The 27,998-nt window shown below is 37.4% G+C and overlaps 1 protein-coding gene across 1 annotated transcript in view; it reads right to left on the reverse strand.

The window, feature by feature from the left end:
* Positions 1 to 19,782: 19,782 nt before the first annotated feature.
* Positions 19,783 to 27,998, reverse strand: part of MAPK9 (mitogen-activated protein kinase 9) — a 73,654-nt gene continuing 65,438 nt past the window's right edge. Inside the window, exon 13 of the mRNA XM_075601610.1 lies at positions 19,783 to 27,101. Coding sequence (XP_075457725.1) covers positions 26,954 to 27,101 — 148 coding nt within the window. The 3' untranslated portion in view covers positions 19,783 to 26,953. The remainder of the gene's footprint in view (positions 27,102 to 27,998) is intronic.

Here is a 27,998-nt window from a genome sequence, read left to right on the forward strand (position 1 = left end):
CATGGGACTAGAGCCAATGAGATCGTTGATTTAGTTTCCACGATCTCATTGGCTGTAGTCTCATGTGACGGGGCACAGTTTATTTTGTTGACATCATGTTAAAGAGAAATGAAGCACAGCCATTCTGATTGAGGGCACAGGGCCTGATTGTGTTGTGTATAGCAATGTTTATTGGGGGCCATTGTCCCCAGTAAACATGTTACTGTGACTTAACCCCTTCATTGCCTTAACGGATAGCCGCTAAGGTAATGAAGCAGCATTACTGTATTTTTATTATTAGTGTACATGTGCAGAGGGTCTCCGGACATGAACCGTGTTGGTTTTATGTCCGGGGACCCCCTGCTTCCCGAAATACAGGCACCTTGATGAGGTGCCAGTATCTCCTATGAATGGAGATGTCCCGCGTCACGTGATCGGGGTATCTCAATGCATAGGAGATACCGACACCTCATAACGGGGCCTGTATCTCGGGAAGCAGGGGGTCCCCGGACATAAAACCAACGCGGTTCATCTCCGGAGACCCCCTGCACATCTACAATAGTAATCAAATTGTTATGTACACATTTTTTTTTTCCAGCCGAGATTTGTGCAGAGAGGCGGATATTGCTCTCTGCTGACAGATCTCGCCAGCGGAGCCCTTCTCGCCAGGGCTCGCCATCTCTCTGCCGGATTCCTCTCACAGATATGCGTACCTTCCTGCATACTGCGAGGGGAATCCACCAAAAACATGGATAGTTTTAAGTCTGGCGAATGGCCATTCTCGCAGCTCTCTGCATAGGCCCCTATGTGTGTATTTCACCACCCTCTATGTAAATAAAAATGTCAAGAAAATATATTCACTGAGGGTCAGTATCACAAGTAAATCTTAGATGAAGGGAATTGCTGTTAATGTATTCTTTAAAATCTGCCAATTCTTCCAATGTGCCATCCCAAATAAAAAGTACGTCATCTATGAAATGGCGCCAGAGCACCAGGTTCGCACCAAATGGGTTCCCAGACCAGATATGGTTCTGTTCCCATATCTCCACAAATAAATTTGTATAGCTGGGTGCGAACCTGGTACCCATCATCGTTCCACAGATCTGTAAAAAGTTCATCCCTTCAAAACAAAAATAATTGTGTTCCAAAATGTACATAACTGCCTCTAGAAGAAAAGTTGCTAAATCATCAGGGACATCACTGTTCTACTCTAGCACCCTTTTTATGGCATCGCATCCCATCTGGTGCTCTATCACCGTATAAAGTGATGTGACGTCGCATGAGCCCCAAATATAATGGGGTTGCCACTTGATGTTTTTAATGGTGTCTAGAACATGGGTGGTGTCCCCCAGAGATGACGGCAACTTTGTGACAATATTTCTGTAAAAAATAATCAATGTACTGTGAGAGGTTTGATGTAAGTGATGATAGGTCTTCCTTGGGGAGGGAGGGGGAGGGTGTCTTCAAATTCTTATGTAATTGTTGGTATAAAATAAAAGATTGGCACCCTTGGATCCTTTATATCTAAGAATTCTAGTTCTTTTTTAGTTATTACTTTATTATCCATCCCCTTATTTAGGAGACCCTTCCATTCAGTTGCAAATCCTATGCCTGGATTGCCTACTCATTTCTGACAGGTATTATCATCACCTAAAAGCCTTTCCGCCTCAGCAATGTAGTAAGAATGATCCATCACTACAATGCCTCCTCCCTTATCAGCCATCTTTATAACTACAGCTGAACACTGTTATAATGCAGTGCTTGGGTTATACATAATGTGACCACATTGTAAAGGGGATCACGAAAAAAAATGGGGTTTCACGTCCACCTGAGGGGGAGATCTGGGATAACTCTCCCAGCTGTCCCAGAGCTGGGGGCACCCCCATGCAGGACGTACCTGGATCAGCTTCGCAGGGTGCTGGGGATTTGACACCACGGGTCAGCCGTGTGTGTGTGTGTGTGTGTGTGTGTGTGTGTGTGTGTGTGTGTGTGTGTAGAGCGTTCAAAGGCATGCGTATTTTCCACCTACTAAACAGCTGGTGGTGGGTGGGGATGGGGTGTTATGGAATTGAGGACATCATGGAAGTTCATACTGCACTATAATAAATGCACCAGGTAAATGTTTTTTTAGGTTTGGCAGAATGAGAACTTTCCATAATTGCCACATGTACAGTGGCGACCAACTTTATTCGAAGTTGGCTAGTTCCGCGAATTTCAGAATATCCCGGTGATGTGCGGTTTAGTAACGTTTTCTCCCGGGGTGTATTGCGTTATATCGTGCCCGTGATTTAAGCATTTTATTCCCACTGGCTGCAATACTGCAATACTGCAATGCCGTGTAAAAACTCATGGGGGCATTTGCAAGCTGTTGTCTTTGAAGCCGAGAAATTCATGAATTGTAATGCAGTATATACTGTATATATACAGTATATACTGTATGACAACAACCCCTAACATACACATACAGTACTGTATATGCACATCAATGATACTATAGGCCGTCCCCTGGCGAGATGTGTTTGCAGCAGAGAGAGATCCGCTGCTCTCTCTGCGCAAACATCGGCACATTAAAAATTATTTAAAATACATTTTTATTCATAGTGTACATGTGCAGGGGGTCTCCAGAGCTGAACCGCGTTGGTTTCAGGTCCGGGGACCCCCTGCTCCCCGAGATACGGCCCGCTTTATGAGGTACCGGTATCCCTCTGTATTTAATGGTCCCGATCACGTGACCGCGACATGTAAACAAAGCAGAGGGATACCGGCACCCCCTAAAGGGGCCTGTATCTCAGGGAGCAGGGGGTCCCCGGACCTAAAACAAAAACGTTTCTACTCCGGAGACCCTCTGCACATCTACAGTATGAATAAAACACATACAGTATATAAATAAACACTCGTTCCTTACCTTTGCGGCTATGTGCTATGGTAACGAAGCAGCATTTCTGTATTTTTAATAATATTGTACAGTGAACAGGGGGTTCCCTGAGCCATAAATTAATGCTCAGGGGACCCCCTGCTCCTGCACAATATTATTAAAATACAGAAATGCTGCTTCATTACCATAGCTGATAGCCGCTAAGGCAATGAAGGGGTTAACCCACCGTGCCCGCTTTATTGTGGGTAGCGGGGGTGGGTGAAGGGGGTATTTGGCCCTTGGTGTGAGTTTAGGACTTGCGGGGGGGTTGCGGGTGCACTTAACCCCTTCACGACCGTAGCAGTTAATACCGCTACGGTCATGAAGGGGTTAACCCCTATCGCTACCCCCCCGCAAGCCCTAAACAACCACCGTTGGGGCTAATACCCCCTTCACCCACCCCCGCTACCCACAATAAAAAACACTCACACACAGCAGCAGCACAAAAAATAAATAAATAAATCTAAATAAATAAATGAATATAAATAAATACATTTAAAATACATTTTTATTCATAGTGTAGATGTGCAGGGGGTCTCCGGAGCTGAACCGCGTTGGTTTCAGGTCCGGGGACCCCCTGCTCCCCGAGATACAGGCCCCTTTATGAGGTGCTGGTATCCCTCTGAATTTAAAGGTCCCGATCACGTGACCGCGGCCTGTAAACCAAGCAGAGGGATACCGGCACCCCCTAAAGGGGCCTGTATCTCGGGGAGCAGGGGTCCCCGGACCTAAAACCACAGCGGTTCAGCTCCGGAGACCCTCTGCACATCTACAGTATAAATAAAACACACATCAATAAAGAATCGTTCTTTACCTTTGCGGCTATGTGCTATGGTAATGAAGCAGCATTTCTGTATTTTTAATAATATTGTACAGTGAGCAGGGGGTTCCCTGAGCCAGAAATTAATGCTCAGGGGACCCCCTGCTCCTGCACAATATTATTAAAAATACAGAAATGCTGCATCATTACCATAGCTGATAGCCGCTAAGGCAATGAAGGGTTAAGGCAGAATAAACAATAAATACATTAAATACATATTTTTAATGTGTGTGTTAAACCTCCCTGCCTTGACTGTAACCTGTGTAAGACCCCCTCCCCCTATTGTGTGTGTTAAACTTCCCTGCCTTGACTGTAAGCTACAGTATGTAAACCCCCCCCCTATTGTGTCTGCTAAACTCCCCTGCTTTGACTAATCTGTGTAAGCCCCCCTCCCCCTATTGTGTCGGTTAAATCTCCCTGCCTGTGTTTCTGAGTGCAGTATACTGTATGTAAATGTGGGGAGGGGGATCCCGTGTAAATAACCACACCCACACCCACTACCCACTACCCACAATAAAAAAAAATCACACAAAGCAGCACCACAAAAAATAAATAAATAAATCTAAATAAATAAAGGGGCCTGTATCTCGGGGAGCAGGGGGTCCCCAGACCTAAAACCAAAGCGGTTCAGCTCCGGAGACCCCCTGCACATCTACACTATGAATAAAAATGTATTTTAAATGTATTTATTTATATTCATTTATTTATTTCTTTATTTAGATTTATTTATTAATTGTGCTGCTGCTGTGTGTGAATTTTTTTATTGTGGGTAGTGGGGGTGGGTGAAGGGGGTATTAGCCCCAACGGTGGTTGTTTAGGGCTTGCGGGGGGGTAGCGGGTGCACTTAACCCTTTCACGACCGTAGCGGTATTAACTGCTATGGTCATGAAGGGGTTAAGTGCACCCGCAAGCCCCCCGCAAGTCCTAAACTCACACCAAGGGCCAAACACCCCCTTCACCCACCCCTCTACCCACAATAAAAAAAATTCACGCACAGCAGCCCCACAATTAATAAATAAATCTAAATAAATAAATAAATACATGAATATAAATAAATATATGTATATATATATATATATATAAAAAGGATGTGACGTCATTGAAAACTTGTCACATGGTACTAGAGCCAATCAGAGCGTGGGAACTCCATCCCTACTCTGATTGGCTGTAGTACGTCACATCCTTTTTCCCCCCAAGCCTCTGTCACATGGTATACTAGAGCCAATCAGAGTAGGGATTGAGTTCCCACGTTCTGATTGGCTACCATACCATGTGAGGGCGGCCATGTGTCTTTTCATGACGTCATCTTAAAGGCAATTGAAGCAAAGCCATTCTGATTGGCTGTGCTGTCATTGCCTTTAAGTGACGTCATCATTTTTATTTTTATCGGCCAAAACACATGGTTTTCACGGCCCAATCAGGGCCGTGTGAACCATATGACGAAAATGTGACGTCATAGGCCTTTAAAAGCCTATGTCGTATCATTTTGAAGCCAGACGCCGCGGAGGAAGGACCTCCGGACAAGAAAGAAGACCAGGGCGTGGCCGCAGATGGAAAGAAGACCCCGCCCGGAAGAAGATGGAAGAAAGAAGAATACAGATGAAGATAAAGATTGATTACAAATAGAAGACCCGTGGATTGATTTGGATTTTTAGTTTAATGTTTATTATTTTATGGTTTTTTATTTTATGGGTTCCTGTGCCTGGTGGATTGGTTCGTGAGTAAGCTGCGCAACGGGAGTTGGTGGGGGCAAGTAATGGTAAGTGAACTAAAGAAATGTATTTTATTTAACTTGTTAATTTTTTTAAAAGATTTTTTAACATGTGTATTTTTTTTTTTGTGGTATATCATTTCTTGCCACTGTATGTATGTATGTATATATGTCTAGAGAGATATATACATACAGGGTAAGAAATGATGTTGTTTTAAAAGCTTGATTTGATGTGTTTTAAATTAATTTGACTATGCAGCTATGCTTTATTGTGAGTTTAAAGTATTTTAAAATTAGATAGATGTCATTGTTGATATTGTACTGTGTGTTTGAGGGAGGTCAGGGCTAGCCTTGGTTTTAAAGTTTGTATTCCGGTTGGCTCTTTGTATATTTTTTCACATGCTGAATTGTTCTGCTCGAGGCATGAATTAGTTAATTGTTTCATTGTTCGGGATGGACTGTCAATTGTTTAGGGATGTAAATAATGATTGCTAATTGATTTTTGTTTACTTGATTGGTTAAAATAGTTGACTTGTTTGGAAGTGTTTGTATTTTGCTTGCAATGATATTGTTAACATTCATTTGCAGAATGTATATGGTGCATAGATTTTATGCATCATTTATACAATGTAAATGCAATGTATTGATTGGAATGTGAGGTTTTCTTTGTCATTTGATGATTTAGATTGTAAGATCAGTTAGGATTATTAAAGGAAATTCATTGTAATGTAGTGTGTCTGTATGGAGAAGTGTTATTTGTACGACAGTATGGTTTTGATAACCCTTCTACATTTATTTGTATATTGGTTCATCATGTGTGTGTACAGTATATACTGTATATATATATATATACTGTATATATATATATATATATATATATATATATATATATATATATATATATATATATATATATATATATATACAGTGGTTGACAAATCACCAAAAAATCTACTCGCCACACAAAAAAATCTACTCGCCACCTAGTACCAAACGTGTGCTGCTTGGGCCAATATTTACTCGCCCGGGGGTTAAATCCACTCGCCCGGAGTGGGCAAATGTATAGGTTTGTCGAACACTGTATATATATATATATATATATATATATATATATATATATATATATATATATATACATATATATATATATATATATATAAATATATATATATATATACAGTGGTTGACAAATCACCAAAAAATCTACTCGCCACCTAGTACCAAACGTGTGCTGCTTGGGCCAATATCCACTCGCCCGGGGCGAGCAAATGTATAGGTTTGTCGATCACTGTATATATATATATATATATATATATATATATATATATATATATATAGCAGAACTGTATATATATATATATATATATACTATAGTTGCATGATGAAGCCACTGTACAAATTCATGGGTGAAGGGTGGGTATTGGGCCAGTGTGGCTTAACCCCTTAATTACCTTTGCGGTTATTATCCGATAAGGTGTTTAAGGGGTTAATTGATATCTGAATGTAATTGCAATGTATTGGCTTTATTTTGGCAATGTATTTTGTGGACAAGACAAGGATGTTGCTGGCGACGGACACTTCGTATTGATGAGGTCAGTAGCACTTTATTTATTTGAATATGCTAGTTAATGTTTTTAATGATGGGCAATTAATCTATTATCCATATCTGGATAATAGTTATTTTGCACATTATTGTACTGTAGGTGTTGGGGGGGGGGGTGTATGTATTGAATGTATAGGCCAGGTTTATTTTTTTTACATTCAGGGTTTGTTCCGTGGTTCCGCGTGGGACCTCTGGAGACCACCTGTGGTTTCCTCGGGTATCTCACGGGTACCAGGCTGGTGGTTCCACGGGTGACACATGCGGGGATGAAGCTGTGTGGTCCCACTTCTGTGGGGGCACCGCCGACCCGTAGTCTGCGGGGATGAAGCTGTGTGGTCCCACTTCTGTGGGGGCACCACCGACCCATAGGTGCGGGGATGATGATGTGTGGTCCCACTTCTGTGGGGGCACCGCGGACCCGTAGTGAGCACCCGTGAGTTCCCCAGCCCCCGTGGGAACCACCCGAGGCCCCGCAGACACCTGTGCGTCTGACCCGGGGCTCCCAGACATCCTTGGGCCTACTGTGGGGACCCAATTGTGGCCCACGGTGACCCAAGGAGACCACCTGGGGGCCATGGTGCTGGCGGGATCCAGAACCTGTTTGAAAAGGGCTGCTGGTACCCTGTAGGTCTGTCCAGGTGCCCCGCCAGCCCACCGGGGACTCGCGTGGGGCTGCGTTATGAACCCTGTTTGTAAAATAATAAATCATGTATTTATGGGGGGGCACAGGGGGTTGGTAATGTATTTAATAAATAGAATGATGTTTATTGTGGGTCACTGTTGTTTTTATTGTGGGTACTGGGGGTGGGTGGGGGGTGTTTCCCCAACGGTATGTGGGTAGGCCTCCCTTGTGGGTACTGGGTGAGGGTGGTTAGGCCTCATGGGGGGGGTTAGTGTGGGAGGGTATGTAGGCATCCCGAGTGGTGGGTGAGGGTGGGTTAACCCCTTAATGACTATAGCGGTTAATAACCGCCATGGTGATTAAGGGGTTAGGGGTCATTACTTTGGATGTTTTAATTTTTGTGTCTGTTTTGCAGAAGCGGAGGGGCCATGGCCAGGATGGGGGGGGGTATGTGGGTAGGGGGTGAGGGTGGTTAGACCTCACAGTATGCACATCCGGTCCCCCCCCTCCCCACATTTACATACACTGCACTCACAGCAATACAGGCAGGGAGATTTAACAGAAACATTAGGGGGAGGGGGCTTTATACAGATCACAGTCAAGGAGGTGGGGTTATAACCCACTCCTCCTCCCAACATTTACATAAACTGCACTCACAGCAACACAGGCAGAGAGATTTAACAGAAACATTAGGGGGGAGGGGGCTTTAAACAGATTACACTCAAGGCAGAGAGATTTAACAGAAACATTAGGGGGGAGGGGGCTTTACACAGATTACACTCAAGGCAGGGAGATACAGGGGATGTACTGTACTGTATGTCGTTTATTGCAATGCTTCAATGTGTGAACAGTATAATGTTTTTTTACAATTAGATAGATGCAATCCTTGGTATTGTAAGAGTTAGCTTTGGTTTTAAATTGTGTTTTCTGGTTGGTACTTATATATTGATTTTTATTTACTTGATTGGTTAAAATAGTTAACTTGTTTGAAGTTATCTGTATTTTGCTTGCAATGATATTGTTCACATTCATTTGCAGAATGTATATGGTGCATAGATTTTATGCATCATAAATACAATGTAAATGCAATGTATGGATTGGAATGTGAGGTTTTGCTTTGTCATTTGATGATTTAGATTGTAAGATCAGTTAGGATTATTAAAGGAAATTCATTGTAATGTAGTGTGTCTGTATGGAGAAGTGTTATTTGTACGACAGTATGGTTTTGATAACCCTTCTACATTTATTTGTATATTGGTTCATCATGTGTGTGTATATACTGTGTATATATATATATATATATATATATATATATATATATATATATAAAAGAAAAAGAGAAAAAAACAGGCGCACACCTAGTGCATTAAAGTAAAACAAACAGTTTATGGAACATTAAAAAACAGACAAATGCCCACTCACAGGTCAAACGGAAAAATAAAGCTTATCCAGATAAAATATATAATGAAATAAATGATGATCATCATTTATTTCATTATATATTTTATCTGGATATCACAATTGATATCTAAGTTTAACTATTAGTTCGATTTTCTATCCTAATTCATTCTTTACCTTCAGATCATCCATTGAAGTAATTTAAATTTCTATACACATTTATAAATGAGCTATGTTTCATCTTTTGCAAAAATGGTGGTGTCTTCATAATCATTCCACAATAATTAATGCAATAAGGTAATATCATATCTATGGAGTGGTTCAAATCATGTAATTAACGATTTAATTGTTATTCTAATTGTGTATGCAAATTGACCTTGCTATAAGTACTGTGGGGTCACAACCAATGGGATACCCCTGATGAAGTCATCCTTGATGACGAAACGCGTAGGGCGTGGCTAAGACGGAGGAGGCAGTTTCCCACTGAATACAGTGTATCACGGACTACTACGATTGCAGTTTGTGAGCGGCGAGCCAGACAAGAAGAGCGGACATATCTCTACTATTCCTGGTGGTGCAGCAGCCAGAAGTAAGCAGGCGAAGGCTTTGGTTCCCGGAGGGATTTCCTTTTGCGGGACACACGACCGGGAGGACGTCACTTCCGGTGAAGGAGACTGCGCCACGCGTGTGTAGGACAGGACTCCATTGCTGATCCGGACGCTACTACTGGCATATGAGAGCCAATCTCATAACTGCTTTATTTTTCCGTTTGACCTGTGAGTGGGCATTTGTCTGTTTTTTAATGTTCCATAAACTGTTTGTTTTACTTTAATGCACTAGGTGTGCGCCTGTTTTTTTCTCTTTTTCTTTCATAGGTATCTACAAGGGAGTTGTGATCCCTTTCAAACGGGCTGCCGTTACCTGGATGCACTTTATTGGAACTGGACTCTATGTTTTTTAAGGTTTTGGTATTATCAAAATATATTTTTTATGAATTTTTTATATTTAATTTTTTTTTTCATTTTTTATAGTAGTTTTTATTAAAGTCATTTATACAATATATGTGTTATCTTAGCAACATAGGATCTATTTTATATATACTACCCCCTCTGGCCACCCCATAGGTTGTTTCAACACAGTAGCTGACTTACTCACAATTAGGCAGGTTGTAATAGTAGGCGCTCCTTAATATTTTTTGTTTTGTTGTGATATATATATATATATATATATATATATATATACAGTATATATATATATATATATATATATATATATATATACAGTATATATATATATATATATATATACAGTATATATATATATATATATATATATATATATACAGTATATATATATATACATACAGTATATATACACATATATATATATATATATATATATACATATATATATATATATATATATATATATATATATATATATATATATATATATATATATATATACATATATATATACATATATATATATATATATATATATATATACATATATATATATATATATATATATATATATATATATATATATACATATATATATATATATATATATATATATATATACATATATATATATATATATATATATATATATATATACATATATATATATATATATATATATATATATACATATATATATATATATATATATATATATATACATATATATATATATATATACATATATATATATATATACATATATATATACATATATATATATATATATACATATATATATACATATATATATATATATATACATATATATATATATATACATATATATATATATATATATATATATATATATATATACATATATATATATATACATATATATATACATATATATATATATACATATATATATATATATATATATATATATATATATATATATATATATATACATATATATATATATATATATATACATACATATATATATATATATATACATACATATATATATATATATATACATACATATATATATATATATATACATACATATATATATATATATACATACATATATATACATACATATATACATATATATACATACATATATATATATACATACATATATATATATATATACATACATATATATACATATATATATATATATATATATACATATATATATATATATATATACATATATATATATATATATACATATATATATATATATATATATATATATATATATATATATATATATATATATATATATATATATATATACACAGTATATAGTATATAGTATATATATATATATATATATATATATACACAGTATATATATATATATATATATATATATATATATATATATATACACAGTATATATATATATATATATATATATATATATATACACAGTATATATATATATATATATATATATATATATACACAGTATATATATATAGTATATAGTATATATATATATATATATATATATATATATATATATATATATATATATATATATATATATATATATACACAGTATATATATATATATAGTATGTATATATATATATATATATATATATATATATATATATATATATATATATATATATATATATTATATATATATATATATATATATATATATATATATATGTATAGGGATTGTTATTATATATATACTGTATATATATATATATATATATATACATATATTTATTTATATTCATGTATTTATTTAGATTTATTTATTAATTGTGGGGCTGCTGTGCGTGAATTTTTTTTTATTGTGGGTAGCGGGGGTGGGTGAAGGGGGTGTTTGGCCCTTGGTGTGAGTTTAGGACTTGCGGGGGGGTTGCGGGTGCACTTAACCCCTTCATGACCGTAGCAGTTAATACCGCTACGGTCGTGAAGCGGTTAAGTGCACCCGCTACCCCCCCGCAAGCCCTAAACAACCACCGTTGGGACTAATACCCCCTTCACCCACCCCCACTACCCACAATAAAAAAATTCACACACAGCAGCAGCACAATTAATAAATAAATCTAAATAAAGAAATAAATAAATGAATATAAATAAATACATTTAAAATACATTTTTATTCATAGTGTAGATGTGCAGGGGGTCTCCGGAGCTGAACCGCTGTGGTTTTAGGTCTGGGGACCCCCTGCTCCCCGAGATACAGGCCCCTTTAGGGGGTGCCGGTATCCCTCTGCTTGGTTTACAGACCGCGGTCACGTGATCGGGACCTTTAAATGCAGAGGGATAACGGCACCTCATAAAGGGGCCTGTATCTCGGGGAGCAGGGGGTCCCCAGACCTGAAACCAACGCGGTTCAGCTCGGAGACCCCCTGCACATCTACACTATGAATAAAAATGTATTTTAAATGTATTTATTTATATTCATTTATTTATTTATTTATTTATTAATTGTGCTGCTGCTGTGTGTGATTTTTTTTTATTGTGGGTAGCGGGGGGTGGGTGAAGGGGGTATTATCCCCAACGATGGTTGTTTAGGGCTTGCGGGGGGTGTAGCGGGAGGGGTTAACCCCTTCATGACCGTAGCGGTATTAACTGCTACGGCTGTGAAGGGGTTAAGTGCACCCGCAACCCCCCGCAAGTCCTAAACTCACACCAAGGGCCAAATACCCCCTTCACCCACCCCCGCTACCCACAATAAAGCGGGCACGGTGGGTTTACCCCTTCATTGCCTTAGCGGCTATCAGCTATGGTAATGAAGCAGCATTTCTGTTTTTTTAATACTATTGTGCAGGAGCAGGGGGTCCCCTGAGCTTTGATTTGTGGCTCAGGGAACCCCCTGCTCACTGTACAATATTATTAAAAATACAGTCATGCTGCTTCGTTACCATAGCACATAGCCGCTAAGGTAAGGAACGAATGTTTATTTATATATGTGTTTTATTCATACTGTAGATGTGCAGAGGGTCTCCGGAGCAGAAATGTTTTCGTTTTAGGTCCGGGGACCCCCTGCTCCCCGATATACAGGCCCCTTTAGGGGGTGCCGGTATCCCTCTTCTTTGTTTACATGCCGCGGTCACGTGATCGGGACCATTAAATGCAGAGGGATACCGGCACCTCATAAAGGGGGCCGTATTTCGGGGAGCAGGGGGTCCCCGGACCTGAAACCAACGCGGTTCAGCTCCGGAGACCCCCTGCACAGGTACACTATGAATAAAAATGTATTTTAAATAATTTTTAATGTGCCGATGTTTGCGCAGAGAGAGCAGCGGATCTCTCTCTGCTGCAAACACATCTCGCCCCCGCCGGCCTATAGTATCATTGATGTGCATATACAGTACTGTATGTGTACAGTACTGTATGTTAGGGGTTATAGGGGTTGTTGTTATACAGTATATATATATATATATATATATATATATATATATACTGTATATATATATACTGCATTACAATTCATGAATTTATGCCATCTGGCGGACACGCGAAGCATTGCAGCCTAGTAAATCCTGAACCATTATCAATTAACACATCAACCGCGCGTCAGCCGGGCATGCGCCTGGCTGGGAGCCCGGCATGCTCCGGGTGAACAGTGTGGCATTCCAGGAACATGCCAGGTACAAGCCGGTGATTACTTCGAATAAAAGCTGCCGCTGCTGTAGCTCTGAACACCGCTTGCAAATGGCAACTGTTGCGCTATCCGAGTGGCAGAGGTGGCCTGTGACACGTTGCACCGCAGGAGATAAACACCAGCATCAGATATACACATCGTTTCTATTTGTTTTATTTGAAGTACTGAGTTAGATTGCAAGTTGTTCTGCTCAGTGTTATATAATGTTCTGTGTGTATTGGTATCACTACTTTATTTGACGTGAATATAGTATTTTTTTTTGACTGGCATATCACCAGAGAACAGGTATAGGCTGTGGGTCTGAAACTCTCCCTGCTCATGGAAAGGAGATGCAAATTTGTTTATTGGAACAGCTTGTGTTCTCTATCGGGATCTTTCCTCAGATGTGGCATTAGGGGATTCCTTGTGCACTAAAACAAATACGAACCACTTTCTCAGGTCAGTCCAATGTGGGCAGTGGGGGGTGCGGCAGCAAAACCTGCCGAATTATAAGTTCTGCGTGCAGGAGATGCGCGCAAGTTACAGAGCTCCCTGAAACCCATATACTGTCGTGCGCATGCGCGCAGGCGGCAACAAAAAAAGATAAAGAGAATTTAAACACTGCTCCCGATTTGCCAGGAATTTGCCTGACAACAGGAGCCAGGGTCAGAGCGCGTTATAACGGGGTTGAGCTGTATGTCATTATTTGATTCTAGGGCTTTTATGTATGTGTTCCCTCTTGTTTTGTAAGGTTATTATGGGTACATTTAAATTTACTAACTTCTCTTTCGAAGACTTCCACAACCATTTTAGAAAAAGTTTAAATAAAGTTACCCCTACAGAATGCAGGGTTAAACGTTGATGGCACCTTGAAAAGGTGAGTATGATGCTATAACATTACTGACATTATCCACATTGGGAATGTCTGTAACAGCACCGACAGTTCTTCCTACCTGACCAACAGGTCTACTAATGGCATTTCTCATAAATAACTTTTTTAATGTTAGTTTTCTTACAAACTTGTATGTCAATATATAGATCAAAGGCATTTGGTTTCCGTGTCGATCTGACCTTGACGGGGTACATCTGGAATGATCTAAATTATCCCTATCTCTATGGGAATCGTAAGTTCTGTATTGATCTCTATGGAATGGTTCTTATGTCTCCTCTCTTTATAATCATACTTTTGATTTGTTTTCTGATTTATCCTCTTTTGTGGACCCTATTTGTAATCATTAGAGACCCATCTGGGTTTTTTTCGTGACAAGAGGAATTTCTCCTTTTCCTTTTTGTATTTTCTATATTTTGAGTACTTTTCCCATCAATTATAGTATTCCCTGGTGGTTTTCAGTTTCTCTGATTGTTTGATTCTATGCGAATTTATTCATGGGGATATGAGAACAGAAGCATATCTGGTCTGGGAATCTACTGGTTCTGGTGCTCTGACGCCGTTTCATACATGACATACTTTTAATTTGGGATGGCACATTGGAAGAATTGGCAGATTTTAAAGAATACATTAACAGCAATTCCCTTCATCTAAGATTTACGTGTGATACTGACCCTCAGTGAATACATTTTCTTGACCTTGATATTTACATAGAGGGTGGTGAAATATACACAAAGAATTATCACAAGCCAGTTGACGCAAACAATTATCTTCTATCGTCAAGTCATCATGACCCTATGTGGATTAGGAACATCCCTCAGGGACAGTTTTCTTATCTAAAAATAAACTGTTCTCAAAAGGAAGTATTTAAAGAGCAGGCCTCTGAGTTAAAAACTAAATTTCTACTAAGGAATTATAATGAGCAAGACTTAAGAACAGCCCTGAATTAAGGTAGAAGCATTGAATATAGAAGATCTGGTTCAATTTACAGTTAGAAAAAAAGATGATGTTACTCTGAATTCAAGGATACCCTTTATAACTGACTACAGTTTAATGGCACCATGGATTAGACAAGTTATATAAAAAAAGTATTGGAATGTATTACTTAGAGATGAACATTTGAGGACTATTTTACCTAGTCATCCCCAGGTGATATGTAGAAAAGCACCTAATTTAAAGCAGGTCTTAGCACCGAGCTGTTTGAGGAAAACCAATACCAAATCCAGCTGGCTAAAAGGCCTGAATGGTTACCACACATGCTCTAGCTATAATGGCTGTAAATACAGTAAAAATAGAAACAAATTCAGATCCAATGTAACTGGTGTAGAATTTGACAAACTATCATTCATCAACTGTGGTAGTAGTTTCGTTATTTATATGTTAGTGTGCCCCTGTGGACTTTAATACATAGGGAGGACCAGTAGGCAGATAAAATGCAGATTGGCAGAGCACATTTATAACATCAAGCGAGGTCTTACAACTAATAGTGTGTCTAACCACTTCAGATTAGTACACAATCAAGACCCAGCGGGTTTGAAGTGTTTGGGCATAGAATGCCCCTCACCGAATTGGAGGGGAGGAAATAGAGTGACACAAATATCGAAAAGGGAGACATATTGGATTTACTGTCCCGGCCAAGATTATTCTAAAGCTTGCCGGGTGCATAGCAGGCTAGCCGCGGGTCTGTTCTCCGTTTAAAAACGGAGTTTCCCGCGCGGCGGCCGCTCCAATAGATAAGCGCTAATGGCGCTTACTATTGAAAGCGCCCGAGGCGCGGGAAAATCGGCCGGTTTTCGGCCGAAGACAGCCGCGCGCCGCCCGCACTATTTTTAAACTGCGGGGGCAGCCGCATTAGATTCAGCCCGGCCGCTACTGTACCAATTGAAAACTTTGTCTCCACTGGGTCTGAATCTGGATTTTGACCTGGGGTCATTCCTTAGGGATTAGTGTGTCATTCTGTACCAGCTTTCTATATTTATGCATTCACCCTCCCTTCATAAGTGGCTCAAGTTCACTCTAAACATATTCCCTTGTATAATATCTATATGTATTATATGCCCCTCATATTTAAATTATATTTGATTTTTGTCATTACTATATTCTATTACTGACATATAAATATTCCAGCTGATCCAATTATCATGTTGGATAACATGATATAATAATGGTTTGGTTGTTTTGGTGTATACTCTTATACTTATTTTCCGATACCCCCTTTGTATATATTTTTGGCGCTTATTGATATTCTGTGTGTGGTGATGCATCATTGGTAGTGGTTGATTATCATCTTATTGCCATATGCATTTTCACATGTAGATGTGTACTGGAATTGTTTTTTCATATAGGAATGTCTTCAGTTTTTTTTTTTTTAGTAGTATATGGGCATCTCCTTCTGTGGCATCCTGAATGCTGTATGAATTTTGTATTTTAGTTTGTTAAAAAAAACATTGTTTTAGACTTGTAATTGGTATTTAATTAGTGAGGGTATATAAAGGACTACCTCTTCACTAACTGTATATCCCATAGGAAGCGAACATGTATCCTGAAACGCGCAGGTTGATTATTTGGTGTGCTGGGAATAGAGACTAATCATTGGAGAGATACGAAGTGCCTTAGACTGAGTGCAGAGGTTATTGGAGGAAACCAGGATGCATCTGTCGCGTCATCACGCTACGACACGTGGCACACCATCGCGCGTCACTACACAAGCCTTAAGCCTCGTTCAGGGTGCTGGCTTCGGAGGGAGGGCGTGCTGCCGTGCGTGCTGCCGTGAGAAACAAAGTATTCAATTTGAATACTGGTTTTCAGGATAGCAACCGCCCTGTCTCCGAAGCCAGGAGTTGAAGCTGACTACAGTTTCAATAAACGAAAATTTCGTTTTCTGGAGCTGCAGCAGCGTCACAGGGACCAAGGCAGCCAATGAAATCATTCTTCAGAATGATTTCATGACTGCAACTTGGATACTTACCCTGCTGTGTGTAACCCCGCCCCCTCCCCAACGCTGAAATGTCTGCTGGGGGATAAACACAGATCGCCCCGCAAACTGCAGCACTGCCTCCCTCACGCCCTCCCTCCGAGTCCTGCAGCTGACACCCTGAACGAGGCCTTAGAATGTGTGAGCAAGCCAGCCCCAATGGGAGGCAGAGCCTCAAAGCAGACCCAAACCAGGAAGCAAAGGAGAGCTCAGTGGAGCAGCTAGGCATCCCAGAGACCATAGTACCCTCGACTACAGCGTGCAGATTCACCGTGACGCCAAAGACACCAGCACACTTGATCTATTTTGATCTAAATGAGCATTTTTAACAGAAAATCTGTGAGGGAGATCCCAACAGTCTCCAATTTTATGTTATATTTTATTCAAATGTCTTATGTTATTGTACCATGAGTTTTTCTCTTCTCTTCATTGCATTTAAGCCAATCGTAATGGACATCAAACCTTTTCCATTCTGAAGCTAAGTATATATTTGTCACCAGATACTTCATTATCTGCTCACATCTAGTTATCTAGATTTTGTAAAGCACTGCCTGTGTAATTATATCCATTTAAAGTTAACATGGTTACACTTTGTTTCACTGTACTATAGTTGTGTAAGAGTTTCATTATTAAGCACTGCCTGTATTAATTATATTCATTCAACATCTGTATGGCTACATGTTATTTCACTTAACTGTAGTTGTGAAAGTGTTTCACTGGGTATTTTCTAGATCTTGTTTCATTGTGTTCAGGTGCTGTATCATTAAAATTCAGGCACAAGTGGTGCTATTGCTTTTAATAGTTGCATAGAAGATTTACACTATTTTATTTTGTTGTTTTCCTTATCACTATTCAACACACCACTTTGAGGACCAGCGCCAAGGAGGAATTTTCTTCAACATATCCACAAGAAGGATTTATTGGACAATCCGCAAGGCATCTAGGCTGCAGGACTTCAAAACATGTAAAGGTGTTATTTTTTCATTGTATTGGGACATTTATTTGTTTATATACATTATCCTGTGGATATAACACTAAGTTGTGTGTACTCCATCACTGTACAAAGAGGGGTTACATGCTCCCCTAATGAAACCCAATGCTGTCGCAAACATTCTGACAACCTTTTCATAGGATTCTACTACAAGTGCCAAAACCTGCTGCAGGAATTTGGAATAGTCTTTTTCAGGTCTCAATAGAAACTAATCACAGTTCCCTACTTGTGAGAGTCAATCTCTATGAGGCAAGAGAAAGGATTCCACAATAAATTCCCATCTAGCTCTCTCTCTGCTTATAGTAAATCTGAGACAGCTGGTTTAAACAGCTTTTGAAATTGGCAACATGGGAGTGTTTTTACAAAAAGCATTTCCAACCTCCCTTGCTCTAAAATTGAAGTCAATGACTTTCAAATATATGATGTGCCTTTCAAGAAACAACTAACAGAAAACAAGCACTTTGGATTCTTTGCATTTAAAAATTTAATGTGAGGTTTATCTGTGAATAGCCTAAGCAGCCTGCTGGTCCTAGAGGATCACACAGCGACATGTGAGTGCTATATAAGAATGTTTTGAATTTCTATTGTCCCCCACTTTGAGTGCTGATGTCTCCCTTGGTTTCCATTAATTTCCCCATCAAGTTGAGAAAATTATTTTGGTCTTCAAAGATAAAAAAAGAAAATGGTTAATTTTGGAGGTACCACCAGCAATTCAAGATGAAATATCTGTGGAGGACACAATCTCATGGACTTTATTTTTCATGCATTATTGAATGTAATAATTGTTATATACATATTGATCCACTCTAATGTACCAGTTTTATTAAACACACACACACACCCACACCCTTATATTCATTAAAATTAAGTTTAATATGGAGCTTTCTTTTTTTGCTTCAAGTGGTTTTGGAGTCTAATATTGGCATTTTGGGCTTAATTACCATTGAATTTGTCCATCAATATCATTCAAGTATTCTATTAACATTTATAACTTTCATATTCTCCAATTATTATCTAGTCCACTAGTAAGTATATCATTAGAGTACAAATAGTTATTTCAAATGTATCAATATTTTTTTATGGTAATATATTTACTTTTTAGTCACTCAAACATCACAAATCCATATCCACATACCACAATTGATTATTTTCACATACAGTATATCGATACATTGAGATTAATCAGCGCCAGGGTTTGCTTGTGTGATTATTCCTCTTTCTAAAGTTTTGCAAACAGCACAATTTCAGTTGTATGAAAGTATGACACGGACAATACATATGGTTTTAGAAGACTTTAATAATTACTAAAGTGGATAGCAATACTATTTTCACCAAAGATGTATCTAAATCAATCCTTCCTTAAGACAAATATTTCATTTTTCCTCAAGCTTTCCCTTTTTTTTTTAGTTTGAAAGAAATTACTAGAAAAACATTTAATTTGATTAAACAATATAAAAATAAACTAGAAGCCAAAAAAATAAATAGCATTTTCCAAAAACATACTTAAACAAAACAAAAAAGCAAATATGTTGCATATTTGAAGAATTACAATGTGTATTTTAAGTAGAAATGTGTGAATACACACATAAACATAGAAAAAAATGTGATTCTGAAATGGAGGTTTTAATTTTGAAAAAGCACCTCAAATTCCTAAAGACAAAGGAAGAACCAACATGCATGTTGCAAATTATTTTAATGTAGAGAGTGAGTTGTTGCAGACATAGCTTATCAAAATCAAAGTATTGCATATTCAACAGTATGCTAGTAGCTTTACAGCTTACACTTTGTTCAGCTTCTCAAATCTCCATATATTCACTATATCAAGGAAGACCACGATAAGGCCGCGATTATAGTGCACGTGACGCAAACAAAATACAGTAACTATCGGGCCGGCCATAGTGTGCGCGAACGAGGAAGCACGACAGTATTTTGAGCCGACAAATTTTTTTTTTTTCGTGCAACGGCCATGCCTCCCCGTTGCTTGCACAAGGGAATCCACAAATCACTCAGACGTAAGACACACGCGCGACTCCCTGCGCTCTGTCGCACGTGCACTATGACCGCAGCCTAAGAGTAATGGTGAAATGAAACGCTTAACACATTGCGATTTGGCAATTCATTTGAAAAAGGTGCATTCAGTCTTTGTAGAAGTTAATAAAAAAAATAATATCAACTAAAAGTTAATGCACCCTTCATTTTCTTAAATGTTTTTCAGTAATGCTTGACAAAATATATATTATGCATTTTCAGGTGAGCAGTATAAACCAATTCAATATGCTGTTCTTTTTCCCTAGACCAAACGAATTTAAACAAGTATTTTTTTCTTTTTTTTAGTTGTTTAGACCGTTTAGATTGGTTCTTATCACTTGGTGTAAAATGTATACATTCGACACTACAATCTATGTGATGATATATGTGACAATATATAGTATATTATAACTCTAAAGTTATTTCACCATTATCGAGTATTTTTAAATATATCCATAATGAAGGGGAATATAGCATTCATAAGCAAATCAAACGACACAAGTGATGTTTGCAATTTAATTCATATGTTGAACCTGGAGATATTACATGACTTTCCCAATCTTCGGCTTTTATATTATGCAAAATGTGTGCAATATCACATCTAGTTTGTCTTGGTAATTTACTAAACCAACTCCTGACTGAATCAGACTTGAAACATTCAAAGGCCATATTCATAAATACTCCCTAAGAGTATTCATGGATACATTAGACTGCATGCATTTTGTTCGTGGTTCTCACCGATCTTCCTATGAACATTCAGACTGACCAAATTCTGGGGGTAAACGATGGACCTCTCAGTCATATGTAAACCACATGAATTAATTTGTGTTAACCAATGTATCGATTTTTTTCTCAAATCTGATATGGCTGGTATCTACAGTATGCTGACAACCACAGACATAACCACTTGTGAAAAAGGCACAGTTATAGAACCTATTGTGCAAAAATAACTAAAATTTCGCTATGCAATAAAAAAAATATTTTACTTATCCAGCATGCTGAAACTGGCATTTATGATCTGACACCTCTCCCAACAACTTTGGATTAGTGCAAGAAATAAAATATACATACATATTGGTGTAATATGCAAAAACTACTTGAGGTTATTTAAAGGCCTATTTAAAAAAAATAGAAAATGTGTAAACAGCAATTAAGGCAAATGATACAAAGCACCATAACGCAATGTCACATTATGTTATGAAAATCTCCCAGAAATTATTCTGGCATTGCTAGTTACTATTACTAAGAGGAAGAACAACACTAAGGAGTTGAAAGAAATGCAGTAATGCAGTCTCCACTGTATTATTTGTTATTTTGTGTATTTTAAACAACAACAACAACAAAAATACTTTCATAGCCACTGCTTGGATGTGGCTGCTATATTCTGCAATTATATAAGGAAAAGTAAAATAGTCTACAAAAAGATGAAATGCATAATTTAAAGCTCAGTTTGATTCAAATACACAGTATACTCACACTGAACAAATTCCTGCTGGAGGTTACTATATTACCATGAGGTTAACCACATTACCATGAGGTTAACCATGAGCAATTATCTCAGTTGCTAGCCAGGTCTAAAATGCCTACTTTTTTCGTAGAGAGAAATCAAAGAAAGAGGTAACTTCTTCCAAACATTTTGCTTTCCTTATGCTATTGAGTGAATATACAACCTCTATTCTGCCTAATTTAATTTATGAAAACATTTGTGCCTTTCAGTCCTACATAAATTATCTGAAACTGTAGATGTAACTAGCTAGTACAATCTATAACAGGGGTTCTTTAAACCCGTCCATGCCGCGGACCACTTTTAAAAACATTTTGGAGGACCAGCATATTTCCATTTAGGTTTGTTCATCAACATATTTAAATAAACTTCAATAATGGAGGGGCATGTTTTAAAGCTTTTGAAATACAAGTATAACAACATTAAAAGTAAAATGTGGTGCTACTATTCAGTAAATCTATTTAAAATTCCGTAGTTTACATGTTTTGTAATAATGTTACAATATACACATTTGTTGAGAGCTGTATTTCTGTCTAATGTTAGCTTGACAAGAGCTGGGAGTAGAAATTCAACATGTTAAACAGTAAAAATATACTTTGAGGTTTTATTACTTATATTCTTTAAGTAAATGCCCCGTAGCTGGAGGGAAACATGCGTAGGGCACATAGTGATGTCATCAGCCTCCGTTATGGAGCGGTTTTAGGTTTTGAGCTACGATTTCTCAGCTGCACTATGATATATTTCATTACACCATTTAGATATTAACGACATGAGTTGGATTGAGTCTATCCAGTGAAACTTTAGGTTGGGCTTTATGGCTCATTTATTTTTGAGTCAATGCTGAATTATAGTATGGTTTAAGGCAGTATTTATTGTAGTTTATTAGTTTTGATTGCAACACCATATCCAGCCACTCTTCATTTTTGGGTGGCTTTGCATTATCATATTTATTTTATTAGAGGTGTGTGAGGGTTGTCACTTGATGGTTGCCTTTTATTCATCACACACACTATATTTATATACCCATTTCCTAAGGTAGCGCACTGCTCCTGATATACACCTCTCCATTCAGGGTATAGAGGTTTGTTTATGGTATAAGGCAATCAGATGCCCCTTGTTAGCACTAAAGCTAGTACCTACTATGGTCTTTAGAGAATTTAATTGTATAAAGGTGCATTACTGAGTTGTTCTCTGATGGGCATTCCCATCAACGCCGAGTTTATTCTTTAAGTATCTTAAATCAAAAGGGATTGGGATTTAATCCTTGGCATCTCTGTTCATAGCGTACAACCAAGTTAATTATTTCACCGAAAGTACAAAAACCATTGGGAGATATGTATCAAACTATATCTTTTTATTTTTTTGCTCCAGTTTTACAGCCAGAAGACTTTGATAAATAGTGGTTATTCATTACACTGTGACAGCGCCAATTGGAACACTATCGCATGTTAACTCCTATTAAGGTCAATGACAGTTTCTGTGCAATAGTGATTGGGACTATCATCGTTTAATGAATAAACCTTGTGTGCACTCTGGCTCTATCTGAAATTCAATTGGCAATAAAGCAGTTCCCATAGTTTTTTTTAAAACATTAATACATCCATTTAATTTGCTAAACTGATTGCACATAATAAAACAAGAATTATTACCACCATGATAACCAGTGATGATTTCAAAAGTGGGTTGTTTCTATTCCTATCTAGTGCAGTAAAAGTTCCTCCAATTTGCATGTATGTGGGTAAAGAAAACCCCAACAATAGGAACATAACAGTAGACAAAAAGGTGTCAGAATTAAAGTAGACCCAGTAAACGTTATTAAATTGCAAGAATTACAGTATTCTCTAATCACTTGACAGACAAGCTTTAAAATGAAAAAATATATATAAAGGCAAAATTGGATTATGTAAAGTATAGCACTTTCTGATGCCAAGAGAGGGAGAGGGGGATAGGGGGAGAGAGGGAGGGAGGGAGAGAATTGCTCAATCCAAATGCCACAAATCATTAAAATTCAGATTGCGGTTTAATATAAAACTACAAAATGGCACTATAATAAGTGGGACGCACAAAACTATAATGTAAACTACATGATAAACCCAGTAAAATACAACCTACATGGAAATATCAGCCACGGGACTCAAAAATATGCTTAAAATCAAAACCTAATACTATTCTATCACATTCTGTATCAACATAGTTCTATATACACTTACAAATAAACAAGTCATGTTTGAATATTCTGTTCTGCGCTATGTAATCTACTAATCAAAAGAAATGCTAATCTGAACCATTTGCTTATAGTGTTTTGTAATGATCAATTTTTTCATTTCCATTGTAACTGTTTATTCCTTCTTACAGTACCTATAAATGGCCAAATTGATAAACAGTAGTTCCTTTTCTGGACCAACTCCAGAAAATAAGGAGCTCTACTTCTAAAACAGGCCCACATTCTCTTCCATCTCAACTATTGTAACCTTCAACTGTCCAGCCTTCCTGCCTCCTCTACAATCTATCCTAAACGCTGTTGCAGGAATCGTTTACTCTCTCCTAAGTTTGACTGAGTCACCTGCTGAAATCACTCTCCTGGCTTCCAAACTAAATCCTGTATCACTTTAAAAATTCTCCTCACAAGGCAATTCACTCATTTGCCCCATCTTATATCTCAGCCCTAATTTCTCACTATACACCCGCGTTCTGCTAAAGTATGTCTTCTGTTTACCCAATATGTATGTAAAGCCTTCTCCTGCTTAAAACCTCACTCGCATACTGCCCCACACCTGTGGAATGCACTTTCCCTCAATATCTAACCATCACTCTCCACCAGTAAGGTCCATCTTAAAACACAACTCTTTAATTAAGCATTTAGGTAGCTTTGTTGGCTGATAAAAATCTAATTTGCATTTACCATGACCCATTGCAGGCTCACTTGCCATAACACCCACTTACCACTTTGATTGTCAGAATTGACTTCTTTTCCTAATGTCTACTTTTATGTATAAAGCTCTTATTCCTATTTGGTCATGTGTGTTACTGCTGTAAAATGCTATGCAAATTGATGGCACTATATAAATAAATACATAAATACATAATAATAGATATTACTAATAATTACATTTGTATCCTCTATACATATAATTCCTCTATAGAAGTTTAAAATAAAAAGACAACAAAAACATTTTACCCCTGTTACCAGATAGGAATGAAAAGCTCTGCAATGAGTTTGGTGCGCTTTCTTCTCTGTCAGAAAGAGGGTTAATAAAACGATATGTTCTACGCTCAGATAAACCTTGGTGAGAAGGATGGTGGTCGATATATACACCATATAATTTTAAATAGCAACATGCTTTTTTTAACAGAATTTTTAACCACCAACATGAATGGATGGATGTTTTAGCAACCATAGTATTTACTTTCTTCTGTGTTTTTAAATTTGTCATATAAAAATATGCACACCAATTATGTATGTTGTGAAATATGACACATCCCACCTAGAATTACAGCCGACTCCTTTGTAGTTTGAAATATCGCAATATAATGCCAAATATCTCAAATTAGCATTGTGACAACATACATATATTGCATCTGTATATAACCAAGATTCTACTTATTACTAATGGATATACCGCACTGTCATAGGAGTTCTGTCTATGTACCAAAGATTAAAAATATGCCAACCATCAAATGGCAAATATAACTGACATTAACACAATAGATACACATTTTAAAAAGCATTCTATAAACAAAAAAAATAAAAGGAGTTGAGACTTACAGCATCACATGGACTATCATTGTCAAAATCATCCTGGTTATGCTTGAAGTCAAGCATCACAATTAGGGGAGGCAATGCAAGAGTTTGCCATAAAATTCTGGGTACAAACAATGTCATTACTACCCTTTCTTACAGTAATTTCAGGTGTATTCATTAAGTCACCTCATGGGTGGATTTCAGACAGAACATTGTTCTGTTCTGTAGGCAGGAAAAGGTACAATAAACATTTACAGTATGGAGGTGGGTGAGAAACACAATGGTATATGGAGGGCGTATGAAATCACAACCATTACTTCATGTTTGACCTTCAAGTTGATACCATGATTTAATTGTATTACTAGCTAACAATTTAAAAATGTAAGAAAAACAGTGACCACTTATTTTGCAATGCCTAAATATTACACCAGCCTACGTGCACATATGAAAGATAAGGTAACAAGCAAATGTATTCCCTCTTACCATTTATTGATTTCATCTTGGTAAATGGACAATGCACAAATCTACTACAATGCACACAACGAACATTGATATTGTCAACTCATGAGTTGTACGAACATTGGAATCTTGTGCATTTCTAGAAGTTATGGTATATAAAAACAATATAACATATGCATTTTGTTCTGAGGATAAAATTATTTTACCTTCAAAAGATACAAGTGTTGTAAACACAGTGAAATATTCACATATACACAGACACCAACAGAAAAAAGGCTAACTGGTATGCGTTTGGCTATTTACATTCAAATAGATCGGTAACTAAAATTGGAAGATCTAATAAACCTCATTTCCCAATGTACTTTATAATACAGCTCAAGTAAAATATATACTAAAATGTTTAAGACTTTATTTAAAGTAAAGAACCAGTCCATTACATTTAATTTCATTTTCTTGATCAACAATTTTCTTACCAGTTTTTGTTTTTTATATTTATGTTTTTTTTATTGTGACCAACTGCTCACCTGAAAAAAATTAGGACCAAAATTTAACGTCAGCATAATCAATGACAACTGAGTAAAACCAGGCATGGCTTTAGAACATGAAAAACATGGTCAATCTTACTTAACTTTACTCCTTTGAATTACAAGCAAGTTCAGTCCAAAGAAGCATTTTTTAGTTTTAGAAAGTATAGCTAATTGTACATTTTATAGCTGATCAGCGGCATTCTTCCAAGGGCTCTGTCAAGGCATCAAGGCTACTGTCTGTATCTGAAGCCAAGGTTTGCTCTGTTGACATAGATGAGAGGTCATTGAAAGAAGATGACTGTAACGGACTGGTGTTGCTGTTCACTGCTGCATCTGTTCTAAGTGAACAAAGTATAACAGAAACTGAGGCAAAACATTATTACAGGTACAGCCAACACAGTCTTCTGACTCTGCAACCCAAATTAGCTGAACACATTTAAAAAAAAAGAGATCATTACATTCATTAAGAGATCCAAGCACTCAGGAAATCAAAATAGCCGCCTCCCCTCCCTCCCCAGCTTAAATTATTCCATACTCGCAAGTCACCCATTTTTTTTTTAACATATTTTACCAGAGGGAAGACCGAAAAAGTAGAAGGAAGCATAAAACGTAACTTCAATATTTCAAGAATTGTATTTATTAGAATAGTAAAAATAATCACACTAATATTTATTTCAAACTCAATACATTGAGGAGTTTGAATCCACTGATTTGCAGGATATATTCATTTAATTAAAAATATTTATTTATAACTGAATTTTTTGTTGTTGCTTTCACAAAATATACAAAAAAGGGCACCAATGATGTAGTTAGAGGAGTGCCATATAAAGACATTAATGCCTCAATGCATTTCAGAACGCTTCCATTAATTAATTATTCAGAAGCACACTTTTGATAAACCAATTTGAATAACTGGTACAATGGAATGTATATTATCCTCTCCACACCACTGAGAGAGCACTAACAAAAGTGGCCAATGACCCTACTCACAGCTAAGTCTAAGGGTCACTTCGCCTTACTAATTCTCCTGGATAGCTCTGCTGCTTTCAATACTATTGATTACCCCCTTTATCTGAACTCTCTCCACTCTACTGACCTCCGTGACACAGACTTCACCTGGTTCATGTCCTACCTAACCAACATCCTTCCGTTTTTCTGGTGTCTCCTCATCTTCACTCCTCTCTGTTGGGGTCCAACAAGGCTAAGTCCTTGGCTCTCTGCTCTTTTTACTCTAC

This window comes from Ascaphus truei, chromosome 5 (assembly GCF_040206685.1).
Source record: "Ascaphus truei isolate aAscTru1 chromosome 5, aAscTru1.hap1, whole genome shotgun sequence".
NCBI lineage: Eukaryota > Metazoa > Chordata > Amphibia > Anura > Ascaphidae > Ascaphus > Ascaphus truei.